This window comes from Podarcis bocagei, assembly GCF_964188305.1.
Source record: "Podarcis bocagei genome assembly, chromosome: 16".
Lineage (NCBI taxonomy): Eukaryota > Metazoa > Chordata > Lepidosauria > Squamata > Lacertidae > Podarcis > Podarcis bocagei.
This window is the reverse complement of record NC_138142.1, coordinates 5,840,395-5,863,055: the sequence shown is the minus strand read 5'-3', so window position 1 is coordinate 5,863,055 and position 22,661 is coordinate 5,840,395. Positions and strand designations below refer to the sequence as shown.

At 43.3% G+C, this 22,661-nt stretch overlaps 2 protein-coding genes across 3 annotated transcripts in view; both read right to left on the bottom strand.

Moving 5' to 3' along the window:
• MLXIP (MLX interacting protein) overlaps positions 1-11,658 on the bottom strand; it is a 56,494-nt gene extending 44,836 nt beyond the window's left edge. The window contains exon 1 of one of the 2 annotated variants that reach the window (XM_081174791.1): positions 11,167-11,658. In XM_081174791.1, coding sequence (XP_081030917.1) covers positions 11,167-11,633 — 467 coding nt within the window. In that variant the 5' untranslated portion in view covers positions 11,634-11,658. The remainder of the gene's footprint in view (positions 1-11,166) is intronic. The other variant, XM_081174792.1, reaches the window with a different exon arrangement.
• A 3,593-nt stretch (positions 11,659-15,251) lies between these two features.
• BCL7A (BAF chromatin remodeling complex subunit BCL7A) overlaps positions 15,252-22,661 on the bottom strand; it is a 28,357-nt gene continuing 20,947 nt past the window's right edge. Inside the window, exons 5-6 of the mRNA XM_081175197.1 lie at positions 18,985-19,106; positions 15,252-18,002 (exon numbers count right to left, since the gene is read on the bottom strand). Coding sequence (XP_081031323.1) covers positions 17,928-18,002; positions 18,985-19,106 — 197 coding nt within the window. The 3' untranslated portion in view covers positions 15,252-17,927. The remainder of the gene's footprint in view (positions 18,003-18,984; positions 19,107-22,661) is intronic.

Genomic DNA, 22,661 nt, shown 5'->3' with positions numbered 1-22,661 from the left:
ATTTTATTATTGCAAACCACTGTGGGGCCAAATGATGGGCAGTCCCTACATTTCTTAAATACGTAAATAAGTGCTACAAAGGTGTTTGGAAACTCGCGTAACAGGCAGGTAGATTTGTCAAAGACAGGGCTTGGGAAAAGGCTCCCCCATTCATGCCTCTGCTGAGTGGTGAAAACCACATTTGTGGCGGGCATTCATCTAAAGAAGACGTACAAATGCTCAGCAGAGACGCCTTGAAATAGCTGCTCTAAATGGAACATCAGGGCTCAGCATGAAAAGTCTCCAACCTGGAGCCATTCTTCAGCCACTGGGACAGAACTGAGTGATGAGAAGTCAAGTGCTACCTCACTTAGCACATCAGAGCAGTTCGCCTTATCAAGTGGCACTTAACTATCCTACAATGTGGCGAGTGCTGGTGAAAGGAGTGCAGTCAGTCCACTTGTGCCCATGACTGACTCCCAGGCAGCCAGCAGAGAGGCGATGGAATCAAGCAGCGAACATTGACACCTCTGACAGGCTTGATAAAAGGAGCTGCCATTCACTTATCTGCTTAACAAAGGCCATGCAAAAGGATTATAAATACAAACTTTCCCTTTGCAGAGAGACTTTGGATTTTATAAGCCTTCCAGCTAAGCAGCCAGCTTTTGATGTGGAAGCAGGGGTGCTTTTGAAAAGATTTTTGGTCTAGTACAGAGCAAAATTAAAAAATTAACAGATGCAGCTTTCGTTTGTTAGCATAGGATTGCTGGAATACCAATGGCAAATCTTGAGCAGTATTATGGCTGACAGGCAAACTACATATTACATCAGGGGTGGGGAGCATGTGCCTCTCCAGCTGATCTGCCTGAGATGACTCCTTCCATCTCTACAGTTCTATGACCATGGTGGCAGAGACTGAGGGGAGCTAGAGTCCAACAGCATCTGGAAGGCCACAGATTCCCCACAACTGCATATAACAGACCTCCAACTATTCTATTTCAAAAGAAGAGAAAACTTGGAAGGCTGCATTTTTGAGCTAAGGAACAGCAGGTGGGCTGGAAGAACTAGGGGTTTTCCTCCCTGGCCATTTCTCCCCATTCATATATATCAGGGGTTGGCAAACCTGGGCAGGTTCACGGTCCCACAGACGTCACAGTGGGCTGGAGTGTACGCGTGCACACGAATGCGCAAATGCTATTTCCGGTGCTCCTTCCGGCACGGAGGAGGCGTGCGCAGCTTCCCATTGGCTGCAGGAGCTTCCTGCAACCAATGGGAAGCCAGTCAGCTTCACGGAAGGCAGACCCTGCTCTGCACCAGTTTAGCACGGCGCACGAGAGCTGACCAAGCGGCCGGCAGGGGTCCATGGGCCAGTTAAACAACCCCCATGGGCCGCATGTGGCTCATGGGCCTTAGGTTGCCAACCCCTGATATATATGAAGGCAGCCCTGCTTAGCAAAGATTTTAATGTTTGATGTTTTATCGTGTTTCTACTATTCTGCTCAGAGCCGTCCAGAGGTGGCTGGGGAAACCCAGCCAGATGGGCAGGATATAAATATTATTATTATTATTATTATTATTATTATTATTATTATTATTATTATTATTATTATTATTTCCTGCCAAAAAATTTTAGATGAACGTCAACAAGTGTAATTGTGCATCTGAAACCCCATGTTTTCTCTCAACTGTGGCTATTTACAGAATGATAAGCTTTGCAAGAAACAAACTGTAGGAAAAAACTCAAGGAGAGCTCCTGTAAATGCTTCAGCAACATGAATTTTGCAAGGGATCAGCAGCAAGTGGGTGGAAGGCAGGTGGAGAAAAGAGAAGACATTTAACATCCATTTACAGGCAACGGTTTGTTTTTGGTTGGTTAAGTCTGAGATGGTAAAGTTTGAGAAGTCCTTGCTTAAAGAATGCAACGCAGACCTCTCAGCCTTTGTTGACCTGCTGCTAGGGACACAGCCCATGTAGTATTGTGAACTTCTTGCCTTGGTTTGTTTTAGCATAGCAGCACAATCCACAAGCACCCTATCAAGAGCAACACTTTTCTGCCATTGGGAGAGAGAGCAGGCAGTTCTGTCAGCACACAAGCAGGTACTTTCACAAAGGATTCCAACTAAGAACATATGCAGACTTTACATGAAAATGTTAGCTATCTGATCCTATACCCACTGAAGTGTCTCTCTAACTACCCATTTTGGATTTATTTCTATTAAATAAATAAAGGCATGGTGTAATTCATCTGAGGTTGTATTTACCTAATTTTAAGACCTGCTAAGGAAGAGATGATTGTCATTATGCCCTGATACATAAAACCACAGAATTCAAGGAGGGTGTACTTTCTTTTTTCCTTTGCAAGAAACAAACTGTAGGAAAAAACTCAAGGAGAGCTCCTGTAAATGCTTCAGCAACATGAATTTTGCAAGGGATCAGCAGCATGTAGCAGACATGTAGCAGCAGCATGTAGCAGACATGTAGCAATAACATTCAGATTATGCTTATTCCAATTCTAATAGTAATCATCTGTGTAGCTACAGAAACAGAAGTGCCTATATTTTCACAATATGCTAGTATTGACTGAGCCCTCCTCCCAGAAGGAAATGCAAAAAAATTGCCTGCTAATAGTTCTGGGAAATAACTATTGCACAAGCAGGAAGAAAACACTTGGAGCAGCCCCAGCAATGCAAAATGGAACTCAGCAACAGCAAACCCTGTGGTACCAGACTTTGGGGGCAGAAGTCCAAGACCCTACTTAGGAGAATGAGCAGGTGGGACCCCAAACACAGCAAGGCTGCCATTTTGGAGTAGGTGAAGTCAGCATTCAAAATTCCCCAGGCGCACTTTGCAACCAAATGAAGATGCCCGGGCCTGACATCTCCACCATCTGGGGATACATGCCTGGCCTGGGGATCCTTGGATCTTGACTGTTCTCACACACTAGCAACACATCCTGTAGAATTTTATTCATTTTATTTTATCTGCACAATCAGAATGAATTTCAGGAACCAAAAAGTTGTATTGAAAAATATAACTTTTGAGTCATCTGGCCAAAAAATGGGAACGAGGCATTCCATTTTGGTGACTGAAACCCTGGTTTAAGGAGCCATTTGCTGCCTAGCTTATATATATCTGAGTTTCCAACAGTGGTGAAGTAATACCCACCTACTGTCTGAAGAGGGGCATTCCAATAAGGCAATCAAGTCCAGAGTCTAAAATTACCTAACTGCACCATTTTCATTTACTACTGTTTTCATTTCATACTGTAGTCTGAAAACAGATGGGCTCTGGAATGATATGGAATGACAAGCTCCACTAGAAGCAAACATGTCGATTACAGCGGATATAACAGCTTCAATAAACAATGTTGTGATTCCTGTGTTACGCAACTTTTTCCTTTTCAAGCAGCCACTTCATCCACAGGGAGGATACTGCTCAAAATTTTGATGCTGTGTTCTCATGCCAAGGATTCAATCCCATCAAACTCAGGTCAGGAGGACTTGGTTCCATGTAAAAGGTAAGGTAGAGGTAAAGGACCCCTGGACGGTTAAGTCCAATCAAAGGCGACTATGGGGTTGTGGCGTTCATCTCGCTTTCAGGCTGAGGGAGCTGACGTTTGTCCGCAGACAGCTTTCCGGGTCATGTGGTCAGCAGGACTAAACCACTTGTGGTGCAACAGGACACCATGATGAAAGCCAGAGCACACAGAAACGCTGTTTACCTTCCCGCCGCAGCGGTACCTATTTATCTACTTGAACTGGCATGCTTTCAAACTGCTAAGTTAACAGGAGCTGGGACAGAGCAACAGGAGCTCACCACCGTTGTGTGGATTCAAACCGCCAACCTTCCAATTGGCAAGCCCAAGAGGCTCAGTGGTTTAGATCACAATGCCACCTGCGTCCCCTTGGTTCCGTGTAAAGAAGCATAGAAACAGGATGTGTATGAGGTATCTAGAGTCTGCAGGCTGAAATCCTACTTTAGGATTCTCTGGATGATCGGGCTGCAAGGAATTCAGGCATGGAACTGTCAACAGCACTTCATCCTAGGCAGGATGCAAACTGATCATCCAGTGCATGTCTCTGTCCTACACAGGACCTTCTGTACATAAAGCATTTTCAACAAACGGGTGTCCAAACTGTCCATGAAGAGAGATTATGCACTGTCTCTAGGAGGCTTAGCCCATTGATGAACTGCTCTTACAGAAGGACACAATTTCTGTTTAATAGAAAACAATCTTTCTGAAGCATACAATCATTTCTTCTTGTTCACTGTTGCCCCTTCTTGGACCCTAAACCACAGAAACGCAGGCCTTTTCATTTCACATGCACTATAAACAAGTCCATAGTTCCAGCTCTGTAGGAACACAGAAACGAGCCTGACCCACAGCTGGATGAGACAAATAAAGAATCCCAATCGAATGCTCTAAGCTCTTTGGTGAGAGATTGGTAGGTACAAATGTACCCAAAGTAAATAAATGCAACAATAAGGCTAATGCTTGCTTGGCACAGACTCCAACCACTGAAAGGTAGAATGATAACTTTCTCATACCCCAAAAATGTAATATGAACAGTGCAATCAACTTTCTTTCCTTTTAGTCAGATCTGCTGCTTTCTATTATCTTTTTAAAAATATTTACTACAAATAAAATGCTCTGCTAGTCTTTTGGGCTGCTTCCCAAACCACTTCCTGTGAAAAACTGCCCACTTCAGGGGTTAATGCTTTGTCTGTTAATGACAGATTAATTTCCCAGAGGTAAACTGGCTAATCAGGCAGGAAAAGTGTCAGTCAATTTTTCCAGCACTACCTTCACCTTCACCTTCACCAGAAGGAGATAACAAACCACATGATCCAATGGTTGGTTTCACAGAGACCATTATCCTTGCTTTTCTACTGCTGAATCCCCCTTCTGTACATTTTACAGGGCTAAGGTTGGTAAGCTGCTCCTTTTACAGGGTAAAAGATGCAGCATACCAAATCCAGCCTTGTTCCTAAACTGCACACAGGAAAAGGAACAAGAAGAGACTGTTCTTTTTTATCTTACCTACTAGCCTCAAGCTGTAGCAGCCTTACAAATAAGTTCACAAAAATTACCACACACAAAAAAGTCACTACAGTGGTACCTCGGGTTAAGTACTTAATTCGTTCCGGAGGTCCGTTCTTAACCTGAAACTGTTCTTAACCTGAAGCACCACTTTAGCTAATGGGGCCTCCTGCTGCTGCCATGCCACTGGAGCACAATTTCCTGAAGCAAAATTCTTAACCCAAGGTACTATTTCTGGGTTAGCGGAGTCTGTAACCTGAAGCGTATGTAACCTGAAGCATATGTTACCTGAGGTACCACTGTAGTTCTATTATTCCATATAGTTCTAAATGCTAGTTATTTATTAACTAGAAGAAAAGGGAAAAGAGACACAATCAGCCTTTGTGATACTTCCCTACCAAACTACTTGAAAGCAATTCTTCTTTGCTCCAAGTGGCCAGCTGCATGCAAGCAAAACTATCCTACACAGCTTTCATACTGAAAACCTCCATAAAGTTGAAGACTTCAGACCAGGACTTCTAAGGCCTGGAAGACCAGATTTGTTTGTACCTGATGGGGGGGGGGGGAATGTGATATTTTCATTCTGTTTATATATTTTATTTAAGTACAGGATTCAGCTTTGAAATCTACTTCCTTGGAAATTATGTAAAGATAAATTTTAAAAGAATAAGCATAACCTTGAAGCTTCTGTGGGCAGCAACAATTGGGCATGACAAGTTATCAACGTTCATTTCGGAGCCATTGGCCTTTTAGCTCTGAAGAATTTGTTTCCAAATAAAAATGTAAAGGTAGCGGGGGGTAAGAGTAAAGTAAATGTGCCTTTTTCTGCACATGTTGAACAAATAAAAAACTGACATGGTAATATTATATTACAACAATGTCAATGGTTAGTATGCAAACCTGTGAAGAGTCTACATATCCTTACCCAGTGAATGTTGATCTAATTAAAGTATTTTACCCATTTTCTAATTTCCTGGAATACAACAATAGAAGCTGCAACAGCAAAGGGTCTGTACTAAGAAACTATTGTGGCATATGCTTCTGTGGACAACAGGCCACTTCCATAAGTTGCATGAAGTGTTATCCTGAGTGATATATATATATATATATGGTTTGAATTTCATTTTCTTATGACCATGGCTATAAGCAATTAGTCTTTAAGGTGCCTCAATGCTTGTTTTCTGGGAAGTTATGCATTTCATTTTTTTAACCCACCCTCACAGCACTGAAATCAACAACAATAATCATAAATAATAATTTCACACATCATTTTAACCCAAAATTTATAGGAGCTAGGTTTTGTTGATATCCTGGTCTGAGCAACCTCAACAAACAAGATTCAGAGGGCTTACACTGATTAATCCCAGTGTTAACATCATTCCTAAAATATAACCATCAGCCACACATCTATCTTAAGCAAAGTCTCCTTAACAGATAAGATCGCCTCCAAAGCACGCAAATAGATCAACAAAGTAATTTCTGCTCGCTATATGAACCTGGTACATTACTCTAACTCAGTATAGGCTTCTGTTTGCTGCATATTCTAAAAAGAGCTTACACAAATCACAAACAATATTTACACACCTGTGTTAAGAACAAGAAGGGAAAACATTCTAACAATATTTTGTGTCACTTAAACGTTACTTTGCCTCTAGCACTCTTTTTCCATAATAGGAGGGAAGGAAGTAGTAACACAGTTTCTATGCATGCACAGTTTGGGTAAATCTGAAGTTAACAGAATCCGTCACAAAATATCTTGCAAGTTTTCATTTAACTGAGGGAGAATCACTGTTGCAAAGCATTGTGAGACTGTGAACGCCTACAGACACCTATCTAATCCGGATCAGTCACAATCTTTGATCCTGTTGTGATACTTTGATCTTTAGGCAGTGAAGGCAAGGAGAACAAAATGTTCCTGCAATACTTTGTAGAGGTAGATAAAATACTTTCTAGGTCTCATTACTGTAGCAGAATGAATTTAGCACACAATGCACAATTTGTGTACTACAGCTTAGAAAAATGAAGCATGTCCCTCCTACAACAAAAGGACGGTTTCTCTTCTGAAATACTAGCTCCACTTGGAAACAAAATTCAGCTGTAGCCCTAATAGTCCACCTGACACACTGTATTTTGGTATTATTGAAAGCAAGTTTCCTGCTTGGCAGGGGGTTGGACTCGATGGCCCTTGTGGTCTCTTCCAACTCTATGATTCTATGATTCTAAGTTTGCTTTGTAACTCACTGCCTGGAAAGCAGCCCCACAAACTGGTCTTGAACATCAGAGCAGCACTGCTGGATCAGGCCAAAGGTCTGCCCAGTCCAGCATCCCTTTCCCCATAGTGGTCAGTAAGACGGCTATGGGAAGCCCCCAAAGGGACCATGTGTGCAACAGCACTCTCTTGCTCATGGTCCTCAGCAACTGGTATTCAGAGGTACCGTATTTTTCGCTCTATAACACGCACCCGAGCATAACACGCACGTAGTTTTTAGAGGAGAAAAATCCGTAGGCATGCCACCCGTACGCATTCCCTCCATAACACGCACAGACATTTCCCCTTACTTTTTAGGAGGAAAAAAGTGAGTGTTATGGTGCAAAAAATATGGTAAACTGCCTCTAATGCGGCACACAGCCATTATGACTAGTAGCCATTGATAGCCTTATCCTTCCTGAATTTGTCTCGTCTCTTTTTAAAACCACCTCCATATCTTGTGATTGCAATGTGTGAAGAATTGCTTTTTGTCTGCTCCGAATCTCTTGCGGGAAGAGCAACTTGTATCCACTTCCTTCACACCATGCACACAGACCTTTATAGTGGCTGCACACATTCCTTAGTTCTCTTTCTCCAGAGCCCCAAACATAAACTTTCCTTGCAAGGAAGTTCACCGGTCCCTTCATAGCCCTTTTCCACACCCTGTTTTTCTAGCTAGATTACTGGTTTATGCGCCAGCTCCAACTTCTGAAACAGACAGTCTAATGGCAGGCTTTTAAAAAAAGCAAGCAGACACTGTTTTAAAGTTATAAAAAGTTTGCTCATAGTAGTATGACAACAGACCTTCTGTGCAGGCAACAGAATGCTGAACAAGACAGGCGTTGGTCTACTCCAACAGGGCAGCTCTTGCGTTTGTTACCACATCCAATTAGCTTAGCACAAATTTACATTGCAATGTTGAGCAAATCATGTTCCTGAGGCAAGACGAGGAGAATTACCCAAGAAAAAACAGACTGTAATGTAAATTCCCAAAAGTTGTTTCCATTCTCTCATGGAATTCTGGACCTCTATCAACGTAGCTTTTGACACTTCAATCTCTCAATTAGAAGAATTAATGCATACAAAGGAAAAAGCATGGTAAAGAGAAAGCACACTCTTTTCTTGCAATGGGCAAAATAGGAGTGGAAACCAAAACAACATGCTGACTTGGAGGAGCTTGAGATTTTCCACCATAAACTTACTTTTATAGCTCTTTCTGCAAAGAAGATTTGCTGTTAACTACTTTGGCTAATTTGGGGTCACACCCAAAGACAATTGTTGATACGTACTTGAAAACTGCTACCATGCAAAAGAAGACAGAATCTCACATTCTTTGCAACACAAATTCAGTACATTTTTTTAACATCTCCTGCTACACTAAATCAGCCCCCACTTGCCCCTCTCACAAGCCTCCAGAGCAGGCTTCCTCAACCTTGGCCCTCCAGGTGTTTCTGGCCTACAACTCCCATGATTCCTAGCTAGCAGGACCAGTGGTCAGGGATGATGGGAATTGTAGTCTCAAAACATCTGGAGGGCCGAGGTTGAGGAAGCCTGCTCCAGAGAATACAGGCTTCCTCTCCAGTGCAACACATCTTCCCCTCACAGTTCCTGGGTAGTTAGAGCAGGCATAGGCAAACTCGGCCCTCCAGCTGTTTTGGGACTACAACTCCCATCATCCCTAGCTAACAGGACCAGCGGTCAGGGATGATGGGAGTTGTAGTCTCAAAACATCTGGAGGGCCGAGGTTGAGGAAGCCTGCTCCAGAGAATACAGGCTTCCTCTCCAGTGCAACACATCTTCCCCTCACAGTTCCTGGGTAGTTAGAGCAGGCATAGGCAAACTCGGCCCTCCAGCTGTTTTGGGACTACAACTCCCATCATCCCTAGCTAACAGGACCAGCGGTCAGGGATGATGGGAGTTGTAGTCCCAAAACATCTGGAGGGCCGAGTTTGCCTATGCCTGAGTTAGAGCCTTAGACTTGAATCTGAATGCCCCTACTCAAGCACAATTTGAATATGATGTTAGGACAGGCACCATCTCTATAGGTCTCCGTCCCTTACTTTTTATGACATGCATTGTTTTTATGTGTCTATATAGGGAGGGTTGTTCAGCTAATAAGGGTGAGGGGATTATGGAGCTGGGGACCATGGATTTTATGAAAGGCCCCCCATTGCCTTCTCCGCTGCTCATCAACTGCCACTGCTAACCTACCTCACAGGGTTGCTATGAGGATAATCCTACCTCATAAGGGCCGAGTATGGGGCAACAATGCTCCAAGTCTTTACAGGAAGGGTGGGATTTATTTTTTAAGCATTTATATTAATAGCATTAATCAATGGTGCAGAAGAATGGAAGCACAGCTCCATGACTTTTTTCTGAACACGGCAAATGATATCATGTGACAGAGGGCAAGGGCAATTGGAAGGCAAGGGAATGAGGTGATGATGAGGCTTCCAAGTTTTAACTACTTTTTGTAACACATTAGCACAGAGGAAGTGAGAGCATGAGAAAAATAATCAAGCCGAGACTGGACTCCAATTCCCATCAGCCCTAGCTAGAAAGAGTAACAGCTGAAGATGGTGGGGATTGCAGTCCCTGGCGTTCTTTGTACAGGCAATCACAATGTGCTCCTACGCTGAAAATTTACCACAGCATGGCATCTGGTATCCATTTATAACCAACGTTTTGATACATAAGCTCTCTATGAAGTAGTGAGCACCCTATTAATACAAAAAAGCACACTCAATCAATCAGAACAAAAAACCCCAGTAAAATCGCTTCCCAAGATTAGGACACCCCATGCCCAGTGCTTGCCCAGTGACATGGTTAACTCTTCTCCACGGGAGTTGCATGCAGGGCGGCAGCACTCTGGACTCTATGCTGAAGGAGTGGCATTAGAAGGAGATGCTCTCACCAACCCTACCTGCCTCTTGCACCTTCTGCACACACATCCACTCACAAGCAAGCCCCATTATCGCCAACTTTGGTGGGCCAGTAACCGTTTCTCAGCCTAGCCTACCGCACAGCTGCTCATTCGACCACTTCAATTGGCACTACTGTAGGTGCCACTTAATACTTGTTTAAGGCAGCAGCACCTAAACTTTGGAGCTCCCTGCCTATTGAGATCAAGCAGGCACTTTGATCTCTGACTGCGGAGGCTAATAAAAACATGGCTGCTTAGACAAGCCTATCTGGATGCTTAAAAGGTTGTGGTGGTTTTAATCTACTTTTAGTATTTTAACTTTTGTACGTTTTCACAGTAGAATTGCGAGTTTTCCCTCGGTTTTACCGTTTTACCTTTTGTAAACCGCTTTGCGAAAGAAAGAAATTTAACCGTGGAGCTGTGCTGAAATCTTATGAGAGAAATAAATAAATAATCACCACCAGGTTGTTGTGAGGATCAAATTGGGGCGCCTTGGAGAAAAGGTGGCTGGAAACTAGACAACAAACAAACCGAAGCTTGCTCCAACTAGCCAAAATAAGATCAGTAGCAGTAGTAAATAACAGACGCTCCGAGGGTCCCTATTTCCCCAGATTTACAGAAGCCATCCTGATTTCTGATTTGATCCCGCAATGACCCTCTTTTCCTCAGAACATCCCTATTTTCATAGGGAAAACGTTGGAGGGTCTGGAGTTATGGGACCCCCTGAGCCAAGGCCATAAGTAACTATGCACCCTTCAGCAGGCAGGTTTCTCTCGTTTAATGTTTTATTAACATTTTTATATGTGTTGGAAGCTGCCCCGAGTGGCTGGGGCAAACCAGTCGGGTGGGCGGGGCATTTATTATTTATATTTATATTGTTGTTGCTGCTGCTGCTGTTATTATTATTGTCATCCCCCCTCTTTCCATCCGAGGGTATGCAATGCGGGCGGCCTTCCCCGGGCGCCCCCTCCTCACCTGTAGGCGAGGCTCATGCACTCGAAGAGCTTGGTGAGCGAGGCGTCGATGCTGAGGCGGCCTCCCCCGCCGCCCTCGCCCGCCGCGCCGCCTCCCCCGCCGGCCCCCGCGGCCGCGCCGAAGCGGTACGTCTGGCAGGTCTGCTCGTTGACGGTGTCGAAGTCGTAGCCCTTCTTGGGCGGGTGCTCGCTGTGCGGAGACGACACCATGAAGTGGCCCGAGTGGATGATCTGCGCCGCGACGCCCGACCGCTTGCCCGGAGCCCGCCGCCGGCCCACCACTCCGCAGCGCCCGCGAGGGGCCGACACGGCGCCGCCGCCGCCGCCAACCTCGTCCTCGCTGTCCTCCGACGAGGAGAGCCCGGCCGCCTCCGCCCGCCGCGACAGGGGCGCCGCGGCCCCCGGGGCCGGAGAGGCCGCCTCCAGCCCCGGGAAGCGGCCCGCCCGGAGGAACACGCCGGCCGCCATCGCAGAGCAGCTGAAAGTGGGCCGCCGCCGCCGGCTCTGTCTGCCCCGTCAGGCCCGGCGCGGCCGAGTGGAGCTCCTCGGCCGGCCCGCCCCGCCGTTGCCGCCTCCCGCCCCGCCTGGCCCCGCCTGCCGCCTCCGCCGCCACCTCGGCCGGGCTGGGAAGGGGCGGAGCGGGGCGCCTGGGAGCCTCGTCGGCTGTGCGCGCCCGGCTGCTCGGCCTCGTTCCTGTCAGGCGGCGAGTCCTCGCCTCACGCAGCAAGGCGGCCGAGAGGGATTTGTTTTATTTATTAGACTTGTGTATGCCGCCCTTCCTCCGCGGATCGCAGGGCGGCTCACAGCACACGAACACATGAGGGAAACACGAACAAAGCGGACCCATCACCTCCCCGCCCCCCAAGCCAGCCAGAAGCACATTTGCAACTCCCAGAAAAGCGACTGTAGATGGAAACAGGCGGCTGGAAGCCACACTTGCCGGCTTGGGGGGGGGGCAGCTTGAATAAATTGTTTTTTTGGGGGGGTAAACTCCGCCCCACATAATCGAGCATATGAAATGGTGCACACACCCCATTTGAACGGCAAGGTCCATCAACTGGGGGGGGGGAGGCGGCCCCCTCAAATATTATATTGGAATTGGCTCCTATGATTGCCAGCAGCCCCACTGAAATAGGAGGACACGCAGCGTTACAACCTTTGAAGCATATTCGAAGCAATTCTTTACCGCAGAGAATCCTGGGCACTGTAGTTTCCCCCTCATGGGGTCGCAGCTCCCAGCAGCCCTTAAGCAAACTACCATGCCCAGAGCTCTTTGAGGCAGGGAGGGGAGAATGTGCCTGCAGAATGTGCTAACTTAGCGCCATCCATTTTAATGGGTCTGCTCAAAGTATGACTTTGGCCCCATCCACATCACACATTTGAAGCTCTGCGATTCCACATTAAAGTTACAGTTCTCTTTCCCCAACTTGGCCCCCCTTTCCAGGAAACTGGGAATTTTAGCTCTGGAAGGGAGCTAGGGGTGTCCTAATCACTCTCAGCACCCTTCACTACAGCTCCCAGAATTCTCTGGGGGAACACTTTAACGTGGAATCATAGCACCTTTAATGCATGGTGTGAATGTTACCTCAGTGAGACACAACCCAGCCAGATTAAAAAAGGCACCAGCTAAATTATAACACAGGAAGGTTGTTGGCCTAGCCCAGGGGTCAGCAACCCGCAGCTCCGGAGCCGCATGTGGCTCTTTTACACCTTTGCTGCGGCTCCGGGGCAGATACTAGCGAGGGGAGGAGGCGCATTGTGCGCCCCGACACTCGCCACTGTGGCGGGCGCTGTACTGGCTATGACGTCGCATGGGGGCGGTGCGTGCGTTAGTCACGCACCGTCCCGACGTCACCTTCCCGCCCGCCCGCCCACTACATTGTAAGGGGCATGTACGCTGGTCACTGTTTTGAAGGGGAGTGAAGAACACACACACAAAAAGGGTAACTTGTTAATTTAACGTTTATTTCTATGAGAAGGAGTAATTCTGAGGGGTCAAACAAAGAAATAATAAAAAAGTGACAAAAAAGTTATTTTTATAATGACGAGTTTTGCGGCTCCGTTTTTTCTCTTCGGAAACGGGTCCAAGTGGCTCTTTTTGTCTTAAAGGTTGCAGACCCCTGGCCTAGGGCAAAAGATCCTATGGGTGGGGGATAAGCTATCTTGCCTGGCCAAAGAATTCCATCTATTTTATTTCTGCTGTGTGAATGGGTCCTGGTGCCCTTATGAATGTGGAAGGTGCTTTTATTTGTAGTATTTAAATTATCATTATTTTATTGTATTTTTTTATTGTGAATCACCCTGAAGCATGCTTGTGTGAAGGTTGGCACATATAAAACTTAAATAAAATATTTAAGTGTCTCACTAGGAGAAGTGGTGTTGGCAAAGCAACCTCTTCCAGTTGTCAATAAGTTTGTGCCACAACTCATGGGACAGTGTTCCACAGAAGTGGCCTTGTTAAGTCTATTTGCAGCAAAAAGGAAAGGGACATTGGGGCTTAGAGCACCTCAAAGGGTAATTTATTAAAGCACCAGTTTTAGTCCCCCAAAGCTTTCAACACAAAAGACTTGTCTGCCTGCCAAGGTGCCACAAAACTTTGAGTGATCTGTACCACCAACCCACAGATAGCCTTATAGGCCTGGTCAACACTGAGAACCTAGGTATGTTTACTCAGAAGTCCCATTGGGATAAATGCCTTACTATCAAGTGCTTAGACTGCAGGAAACTGCCTTAATGTAGCTAGACCACAGGCCCATCTAGCTCAGTTAACCATCCACAGAATGGCACCAGCTTTTCAGACCAGGTTCCTTCCCAGCCGAACATGCCAAAGGCTGAATCTAGGACATTCTGGATGCAAATAATGTTGCTGTATGTTGCTTTCTACAGTCCTTTCCTAAAGCACGTGAAAGCTATCACACTCAAACTTTTGAATCAACTAATTTCTTATTCAAAAGATTGTTCACACAGCATTTTGTGTTGTGACTTTAAAGTTTATTTTTTTAATGAAACCATTGTACATTGTACAAACCATAGCTACTGATGGAATAAATAAGTGAAAAATGATACTGCTGTACAACACACAAAATCATTAAGATGGAAAAACAATAGGTAATGAAATAAACCCACAAAATTCTTTACACCTTCTAGCAGGGCTTTCGATATAAAGAACATTCTAAAACATGACAATGTTTCTGTATGAAGCAAGCTACCACAAAAGCCAGTAATTTTTATGCTGCCTCACTGATTGGTTGTTGTTGTTGTTGTTAAGTGCCAGCACTTTTTGGAATGTTAACAACTATTCCCCCACCCATAAGAACTCCAAAATGAACAGTTCTGCTATAAAATGTTTTGACTGTGTAAATTGCCCAGCTAGAAGGCCTCCCTCCTCACCCCATAACCCACAAAGATCATTTACCTTGCTAGCTTATGTATACAGATGTAGTTTGAGAGTAACTGAGTGTCCAAATGCCCAGTGTGTCGATAAGGAAGCACTTCTTGATATTCACGCTATTTCTAAAAAAAATGTCAGATTCAACCCACCAACCACTGATGTTGCATGACCTCCACTGAAATGAGCAGATTGCACAGCTGTGTGTGTGGTGGACACCGTCTATTGCCTGCCTGAGAATTTCCAGTCACTGAGATGCAAGATGTGTTGACTCGCTCTCTCTCCTCACCTCTTCCCCACTGCTATCAATACAGGCTTTTCCATGCAAGCCCATAAAACAAAATCCCTAAAGATGGCAGCAACCCAAGAAGCTGGACCCAGTACCAAATCTCAAAGGTTGCAAGATCCCTTCCTTGCTGGTTGAATATAAACTATAATTTTCAAGCATTAAAAATGTGTTTTAACTGCACATCCAAATGGCCTATCAAAAGGCAATTACAGTGTGCACGTTTTTAAATTTCTGCATACCAAACAGAATCAAGATCCTCCTCCATCCTGATAAATGGGTGCAGACTGACACTAATGGGTGCAAGGAGTCCAATTCCATTTGCTTTTTCCAACCCCTATTTGTTGGCAGAGGATTCAAATATCTAACGTTGCAAATCAAAGCAGAGCCACTAACCACTGTGGTTATGCTGCTTTTTCTTGAGTCATGGAATAGCAAAATGATTGCACACTTCATCAAAGGCTACTGCCACCCATCTTTCATTTGCAGGTCTCAATTCACAAGTCAAGCACAAGCAAGCCCAACTGAAAGACACTGGGAATTGTGTGACGGCAGCAGGCCTTAGTGAATGGCTGACACATAACTGAAGAAAGAAAGTACAGTAGGAATTAAGAAGCCAGTTTCATCACGAAGCTTATCAGTGTCAGTAATGCCAATAAACATTTCTACCTAATGAAAAAAATTGAGGTATTTTAGTGCTATTTATATTTTATTAAGTACAGGATTCAGCTCTGAAATTTAAAAAGCCTATCTACTTCCTTGGAAACTGTGTAAAACAAATCAAAAACACACAACCACAAAATTGAAGCTTCTACAGACAGCAACTACTGGGCATGACAACATATCAACAGTGGTTTCCAACCCACTGACATTTTAGCACTGATCAATTAAAAGCTACATAATTACAATTTTTTAAAGTTCAAAAATATATTTGTCTATGTCATAGATCAGCCAATATGTTTTCAAAAAACGAACCCTGGTTAAATATGGTTTTAATGTCCATACCGATTGCCATTTAACCAGTCATAACCCACATTTCTGAAGCAGATACACAATTCAAGGGGTGGGGAAATCAGTTTACCATTTATGTATACTGTGCAAATATAACACCTCTTTCTGATATTAAATGAATTTTGTGATCGAAGCACAAAGAGACTTTGGAGGGAGCACACTGCTTTCATGAACAATTTGCAACCAATTTTAATTTTGATGAGATGTAAAATGTTTATTTCAACATAAAAAATATATCAGCCTTGAGTGTATCGCCAGTTTCTTTGCAGCTTAACAAATGTTGTGATGGAAGGTCAGAATTGGCACCTCCACCTCTTCTAACTTTTCTCGGAATTCATTGCAAATGCAATACAGTAGTTAAAGCTCAAGCCATTTTCACCGCTGGAGAAATCAGAAATAAAGCTTAGTGAGTGACTTTTATGCAGTGTTTTGATTGGAGGCAGGTTTGTTTTCCTTTAAAAAAAAGGTCACCCAGTACATCCATTATAAATTAAACGCAACCACACTTACAGCTGCAGGTTGCAGTTTCATAGTTATCAAGACGCATTGCTTCCTTATGCCACCTCTGTGTTTTCCATTCACACACATATTTTCCCCAGCCTTCAAATGGAGGTTTAAGGGCTCAAAACCTCTTTAGATGTGCAAAACATAATAAACGAGCCCATCAAGTTCTAGTCACAATTAAGCCCCATTGGGAATGTCTAAAATGTTACATCTAAAGTTGCATTTCAAAAGGAACTAGTCATGACCGTGTGGTTCTACCGGTGATTACAAGTAGCATCAAAGCATCTGATATAGATAAGATGGTTCAGTATATTCAATGACCGTGTAGCATGGATAAGATTGACACAGTGCCTCCTGCCAAGTCAAACATGCAAGAAATAAAACTGAACTTTTCAAAAACTGAGAGATGTCTGAAGTTGTTATGGAAGTAACAAGACTGCATTTACAAGCTACTCTTGAAACAAAAGTAAGCCCCTCAAGTACAGTATTGCCTGGAGTATCAGTAAACTAATTGTAAAAGAACAGTACAATGAAATTCATTTCAATCAAAACTACATCTGTCATAACACATATGCCTATTTGTACCTGTATTTATAGTTGACCCACTTTTTAAAAAAGACTCTGATAAAGTTATCTAGATCTAGTACTTAAAACGCATAATTTGCTTCAATACTTTTCCAAACCAGCACCAATTTAAGTAAACAGCAGAGCATGTTCACTTTAGGTATATCTGTTTTAAAAGTCTACATTATTCAGCCAAGGGGAGGCATGCCATCAGGAAATTATTCAAAGCTATGTTACTGTGTAACTTGCATGCATTTCTGTGGAGGTTGCCAGAAGAGGGTCTTGGTGGCTCAAGTTGGTGCATTAAAAAGAAGTCATCCCTGTGGATGCAGAAAAATCAAGTGTCAGCTGTATGGTTCTCTCTGGACTCCAACAGTGAAAATGGCTTCCTGATTTCTCTCACAATAGCTCTTATGTTAAAATAGTAAGCACCAGGGTATAAAATAGAAACAAACAAACACAATGAAAAGTTTCCTATATGGCATTGTACAAACCGTAGGCCACTCTGCAGAGGAGAGAACTGTCAAAAACAAGTTTAAAAAATTAGCACTGGTTTTGTTTTTGTTTTTTGTTTTGGAACACAAGGCACACACAAAAAAAGAAAAAAGCAGACATCACATCAGAAGGATGAACTTCACATGAGAAGACCTGACCTGTACCATCCTTAAATATCTTATAATGTTAAATAGAGAATGTGATAAAATACAGCAGCAACATAATTGTAATTTTGACATTAGAAACAGTGCGAAGACCCCTCCTGAGTTGTTTACTCCAACCATTTCAGAGACAGTAACTTAAATTCTCAACGTTTTGCTTCACAGAAAAGAAAAGTTTTCAGTGTCTGAAGAGATTATGCCTTTGCTTGGTTTCTTGGATTTTTGCTTGGTAACTTGAAAAGTTTATAGGAGTTCTGTCCTCATCCAAGAGAATATACGTAAATATGGTTGTTCTATATAATTTAGCCCACTGATGTACCTTACATAAAAACTGGCCAGGAAAAATCTAGTGTCTATATTTCATCAATGTTTTGTTGAGAGGGAGCCTCTACTTTCATCTTTTTAGAAGGTGGCACTCCTTCAGAGTCCTTAACAGGAGGAGAAAGAAAAGAAGAACCAGCATCAGTACTGAATAAAAGCATAATAATGTTATTGTGCTCCAGAGGTACAAGAGAACCCCAGGAAGCAAGTGTCATGGCCACAAAGCAACACGAAAGCTGCCATCATAGTTACCCATGTAAGTCCTAGTTCCCAAAATGGCAACACACATTTACCTTATAGCCCCACCCAGTAAGATCACACACACCATGTGAGAAAACATTCTGACAATAAGAGCTCCTTGATCGTGGAACAGTCCCCCCTTGGGAGGTTGTGGCCTCTACATCCTTGAAGGCTTCTAAGCAGAGGGTGGATGGACATCTGTCATGGATGCTTTAGCCGAGATTCCTGCATTGCATGCAGTTGGACTAGACATCTCTTGGGTCCCTTCCAGCTCTACAGTTCTATTATCCTTGCAAGACATACTAAGACAAGTAAGCACCTGGAAGACATATTTGCAGCTTGTGGACTGTTAAGGCTATATCAATTCCCAGACACATGGGGAAAGAAGGGATAATGTGAGGACTCAGAAGATAATCAAGGCTGGAGTACAACCTTCATACCTTCTGGCTGGGATTTTAGAAGAAAAGGAACATGCTGCATTACCTTGCCATAATTTGTTCACTTCAAACTGGTGGCATTACCATCTTTCCAGCCTATTAACACTTTACGTGGAAAGGAACATACAGTCCTAAAAGGATCACCTAGCAATTTACTAGAAGGATCATCACGGTTTACTACGGAGCATACTTCAAATATTTTAACAAGTTCTCCCATATTAATTACAACTTGCTGCTTAGACCAAGTGCAAAGCACAACAGCTCACTGTCAATGTTCAAGTGCAAAGATATCAAAGCATTCACAGAACTAGAAAGCATGAACACATAGATGTTAATCCAATGGACAAGACAGGTCCAACTTTCATTCACACTGTTGACGATATCTTTTCGCTTATCTATGATTTTGAATTACCTGAGAGTTTTTAGATGCATCTGTGGTTATATCATTTTCTGCCAAAGGTTGAGTTTCCACTTTCTCTGAACTATTCATGGAATTCTCCATTGAAGATTGTGAGTTCTGTTCATCAGAAGCATCTGAAAGAGTTAAGAAAGTTGCACTGAATCACCAATGTATTATAGTACTTCTCATTAGGGTTCTCACCAAATTAAAGATTATAAGTAAATTAATTTATCATCATCAAACCTTTTATTGGTATCACATACAAACCTCCATAGCAAAGTAAATTAATTTTAGTTTATTTAATCTGCATAAATTTGCATGCTGCCAAACAATAGTTTTGAAGAAAAAGATGCACTTTACTTGTTCTTAGAAGATGGATAGATAGATACAGTGGTGCCTCGCAAGACAAAATTAATTCGTTCCGCGAGTCTTTTCGTCTTGCGAAGCACGGTCCGTCGCAACTGCGCCTCTTCAAGCGGCTTTAAGAAAAAAGCGAACAAACTCGCAAGACGTTTTCGTCTTGCGAAGCAAGCCCATAGGGAAATTCGTCTAGTGAAGCAACGCAAAAACCAAAAAACCCTTTCGTCTAGCGAGTTTTTCGTTTTGCGAAGCATTCGTCTTGCGGGGCACCAGTGTAGATAGATAGATAGATGGCATATTTTGGGAAGCATTTCCTTCTGTATAAGAATGAAGATGGAACACCTTTAAGGCATTAAAAGTGCAGATAGCAGGCTTTAAGTATTGCAATTAAATTATGTTTTCCAAGATGTGCTGGCCCAACTTTAAAAAGGGCTTTAAAGTCAATTAAGCTAACCAAGTTTGCTAATCTGTTTTCCACCCTGCCATAGACTACTTACAGATTTGTTGTCTTAGCTATAAGGGAGACATAATGATTTTGGATTAGAACGCAAGGACACTTGGGCATTGGAGCAATCTATGGACTTTTAAATGGGGCCTGTTATGATTATTTTATTATGATGCTGTGTATTATGTTGTCATTATGATGCTGTGTAAATTATGTTCTTAATGTTGTACATAGCTCTGGGATCTTTAGCTAAAAAGCAGTATAAAAATGAATTATAACTATTATCAGTGCTTTTTTTTCTAGAAAAAGAGGTGCAGCAACTCCCACCTTCTTTGACAGACAACCCTAAGTTGTTGAGCTTCTTTCAGGATGATGCCAAACTTGTTGAGAGCGCATGCTTTAGAGAAAACACGCACCATGTCTCCCCCCTTAAAGGGCTTCTTTCGGAAGAGAAGCAAAGTGCAAAAATCGCTCCCGGTCCATCCAAATTCCTGCACATAGAAAATGTGCCACCTGCCCAGGATGATGTACACAGAGAGGGGTTGCCGAAGAGGTTCCGGCTGGGGGGAAAAAAGCCTTGATTCCTCTTCTTCAAGCAACATACAAATGAAATCTTGAGCTGACCACTAGAGGGAGGCCAAGACCACATGGATATGGGGAAGGATCCAGACAGTATTTATGGGACATGGAAAAGCCTTTAGCAGAGCACTGCAAGGTATGGGTGTAAACCCCTCCAGTATTCACAAGGCTGCAATGTAAGAGCTTGATCTGAAAGCACACCTAAGCATACCTGATCACACTAAAGGATAGATTTGCATTAAAAGGGTTTTTAAGTACACACTGTAGAATCTCATAACATGAAAGGCTTTTGTATTTCATGCAGCTTGCTAAAACACACGCTCCATAATTGGATCTACGCAGGAATCCAGCCACAGCTTATAAACTTATAAGCAACTGTCATCCTACTATCACATACAGGAGGAATCTAAATTCAGAATCTGAAACATTATGTACAGAAGACATAGCCTAAGTAGATGCAGTTTTGTACAAGTTAAGAAAAACTGCGTGGATTTCTCTGCCAAAGCCTGAACAAGGTGTCTTTCCTTATTTTCAGATTAAAAACTTGATAATTTAGACCTTTCCTCTGAAGAGGAAGAATCAATCTACATCCATATTATCTGACCTATAATAAATGTTGAACTATGAAAGTTAAAACAGATGTCACAGCTTACTATCTGAATGAGTGCATTTTATAAGGCATGCTTTAAGGTTCAATTTAGCCCCCAATCTGATGATAGGAACCCCGCCTATTGACATGAGGCAGGCGCCCTTACTGTACTCTTATTGGAGCCTGTTAAAAACATTTTTGCTGAGACATGCCTAGTCAGAAATGTAGAATGTTGATTTATGCTTTTCCTTTGTTATTTTGTTTTTTATTAATGCTTTAAACCAGGGGTCAGCAAACTTTTTCAGCAGTCCACCGTCCCTCAGATCTTGTGGGGGGCCGGACTATATTTTTTTTGGGGGGTGAACAAATTCCTATGCCCCACAAATAACCCAGAGATGCATTTTAAATGAAAGGACACATTCTACTCATGTAAAAACACGCTGATTCCCAGACCGTCCGCGGACCAGATTTAGAAGGCAATTGTGCCAGATCTAGCCCCCGGGCCTTAGGTTGCCTACCCATGCTTTAAACTGTGTTTACAGCCATTTTTTATCTTTAGAAACTGCTCTGAGGTTGTTGTTTTTTACAATCAAACATACATTTTATGAAATATAAATAGAATGGGAAAGCTGGACCATAAAGAAGTGCTGGAGGAGACTCTTGAGAGTCCCATGGACTGCAAGATCAAACCTATCCATTCTTAAGGAAATCAGCCCTGAGTGCTCACTGGAAGGACAGATCCTGAAGCTGAGGCTCCAATACTTTGGCCACCTCATGAGAAGAGAAGACTCCCTGGAAAAGACCCTGATGTTGAGAAAGATGGAGGGCACAAGGAGAAGGGGACGACAGAGGATGAGATGGTTGGATAGTATTCACGAAGCTACCAGCATGAGTTTGACCAAACTGCGGGAGGCAGTGGAAGACAGAAGTGCCTGGCGTGCTCTGGCCCATGGGGTCACGAAGAGTCGGACACAACTAAACGACTAAAGAACAACAACAAAAATGGAATGGGAATGTTAGCTGAGAGAAAAGACAAGATGTTCAGTCCTAGGCATCTTGAGACCCCTATGAAGCATCCAAGCAGAAACAGAAAAGCACTTGGGAGAATTGGAATTGGATGAAGGAAGAACGTTCTGAGCTAGAGTGGAAAAGCTTGGTACCATCAGCATAACAGGCACCATGGAATATTGTGTGCTTACGAATCTAGAGAGACAAGCATACAGGACTAATAACAGAGCCCTCAGGGATCTCAACCAAGAAGGAGAGGACAGATTAGAACAGCAAACAGGTAGGAAGAGAGTAAGTCAATGGAATCAGTGAGTTTTTAGATATAAAGGTAATCATGTAGAAAGTAATCAACTGAATTCAAGACAGCAGAGGAGTCAAGAAAGATGGAGCAAAATATATACTTTTGGAACTGGCACTAAAGCAGTCAGGTAATTTAATAAAGCTATCTGAAATTAAGGGGTAAATGTGAACAGCTTTCATAACTGAGCTGTGCTTTACATTCAGCTCAGCGAAAATTTATCTCCAACAGTAATTACACAAAGAGAGAATGACTTATTGTTTGCATATACAGTATCACTAACCTAGGGATAGGGAACTTCTAGGCTGTTGGTCAAATATGAGCCAGCAGTCCATTTTACCCCCAGCCTTGCCCACACCTGACACCATATGATACCAGGTGCGAGTAGGTAAAGCTATGGCTGCAAGCAG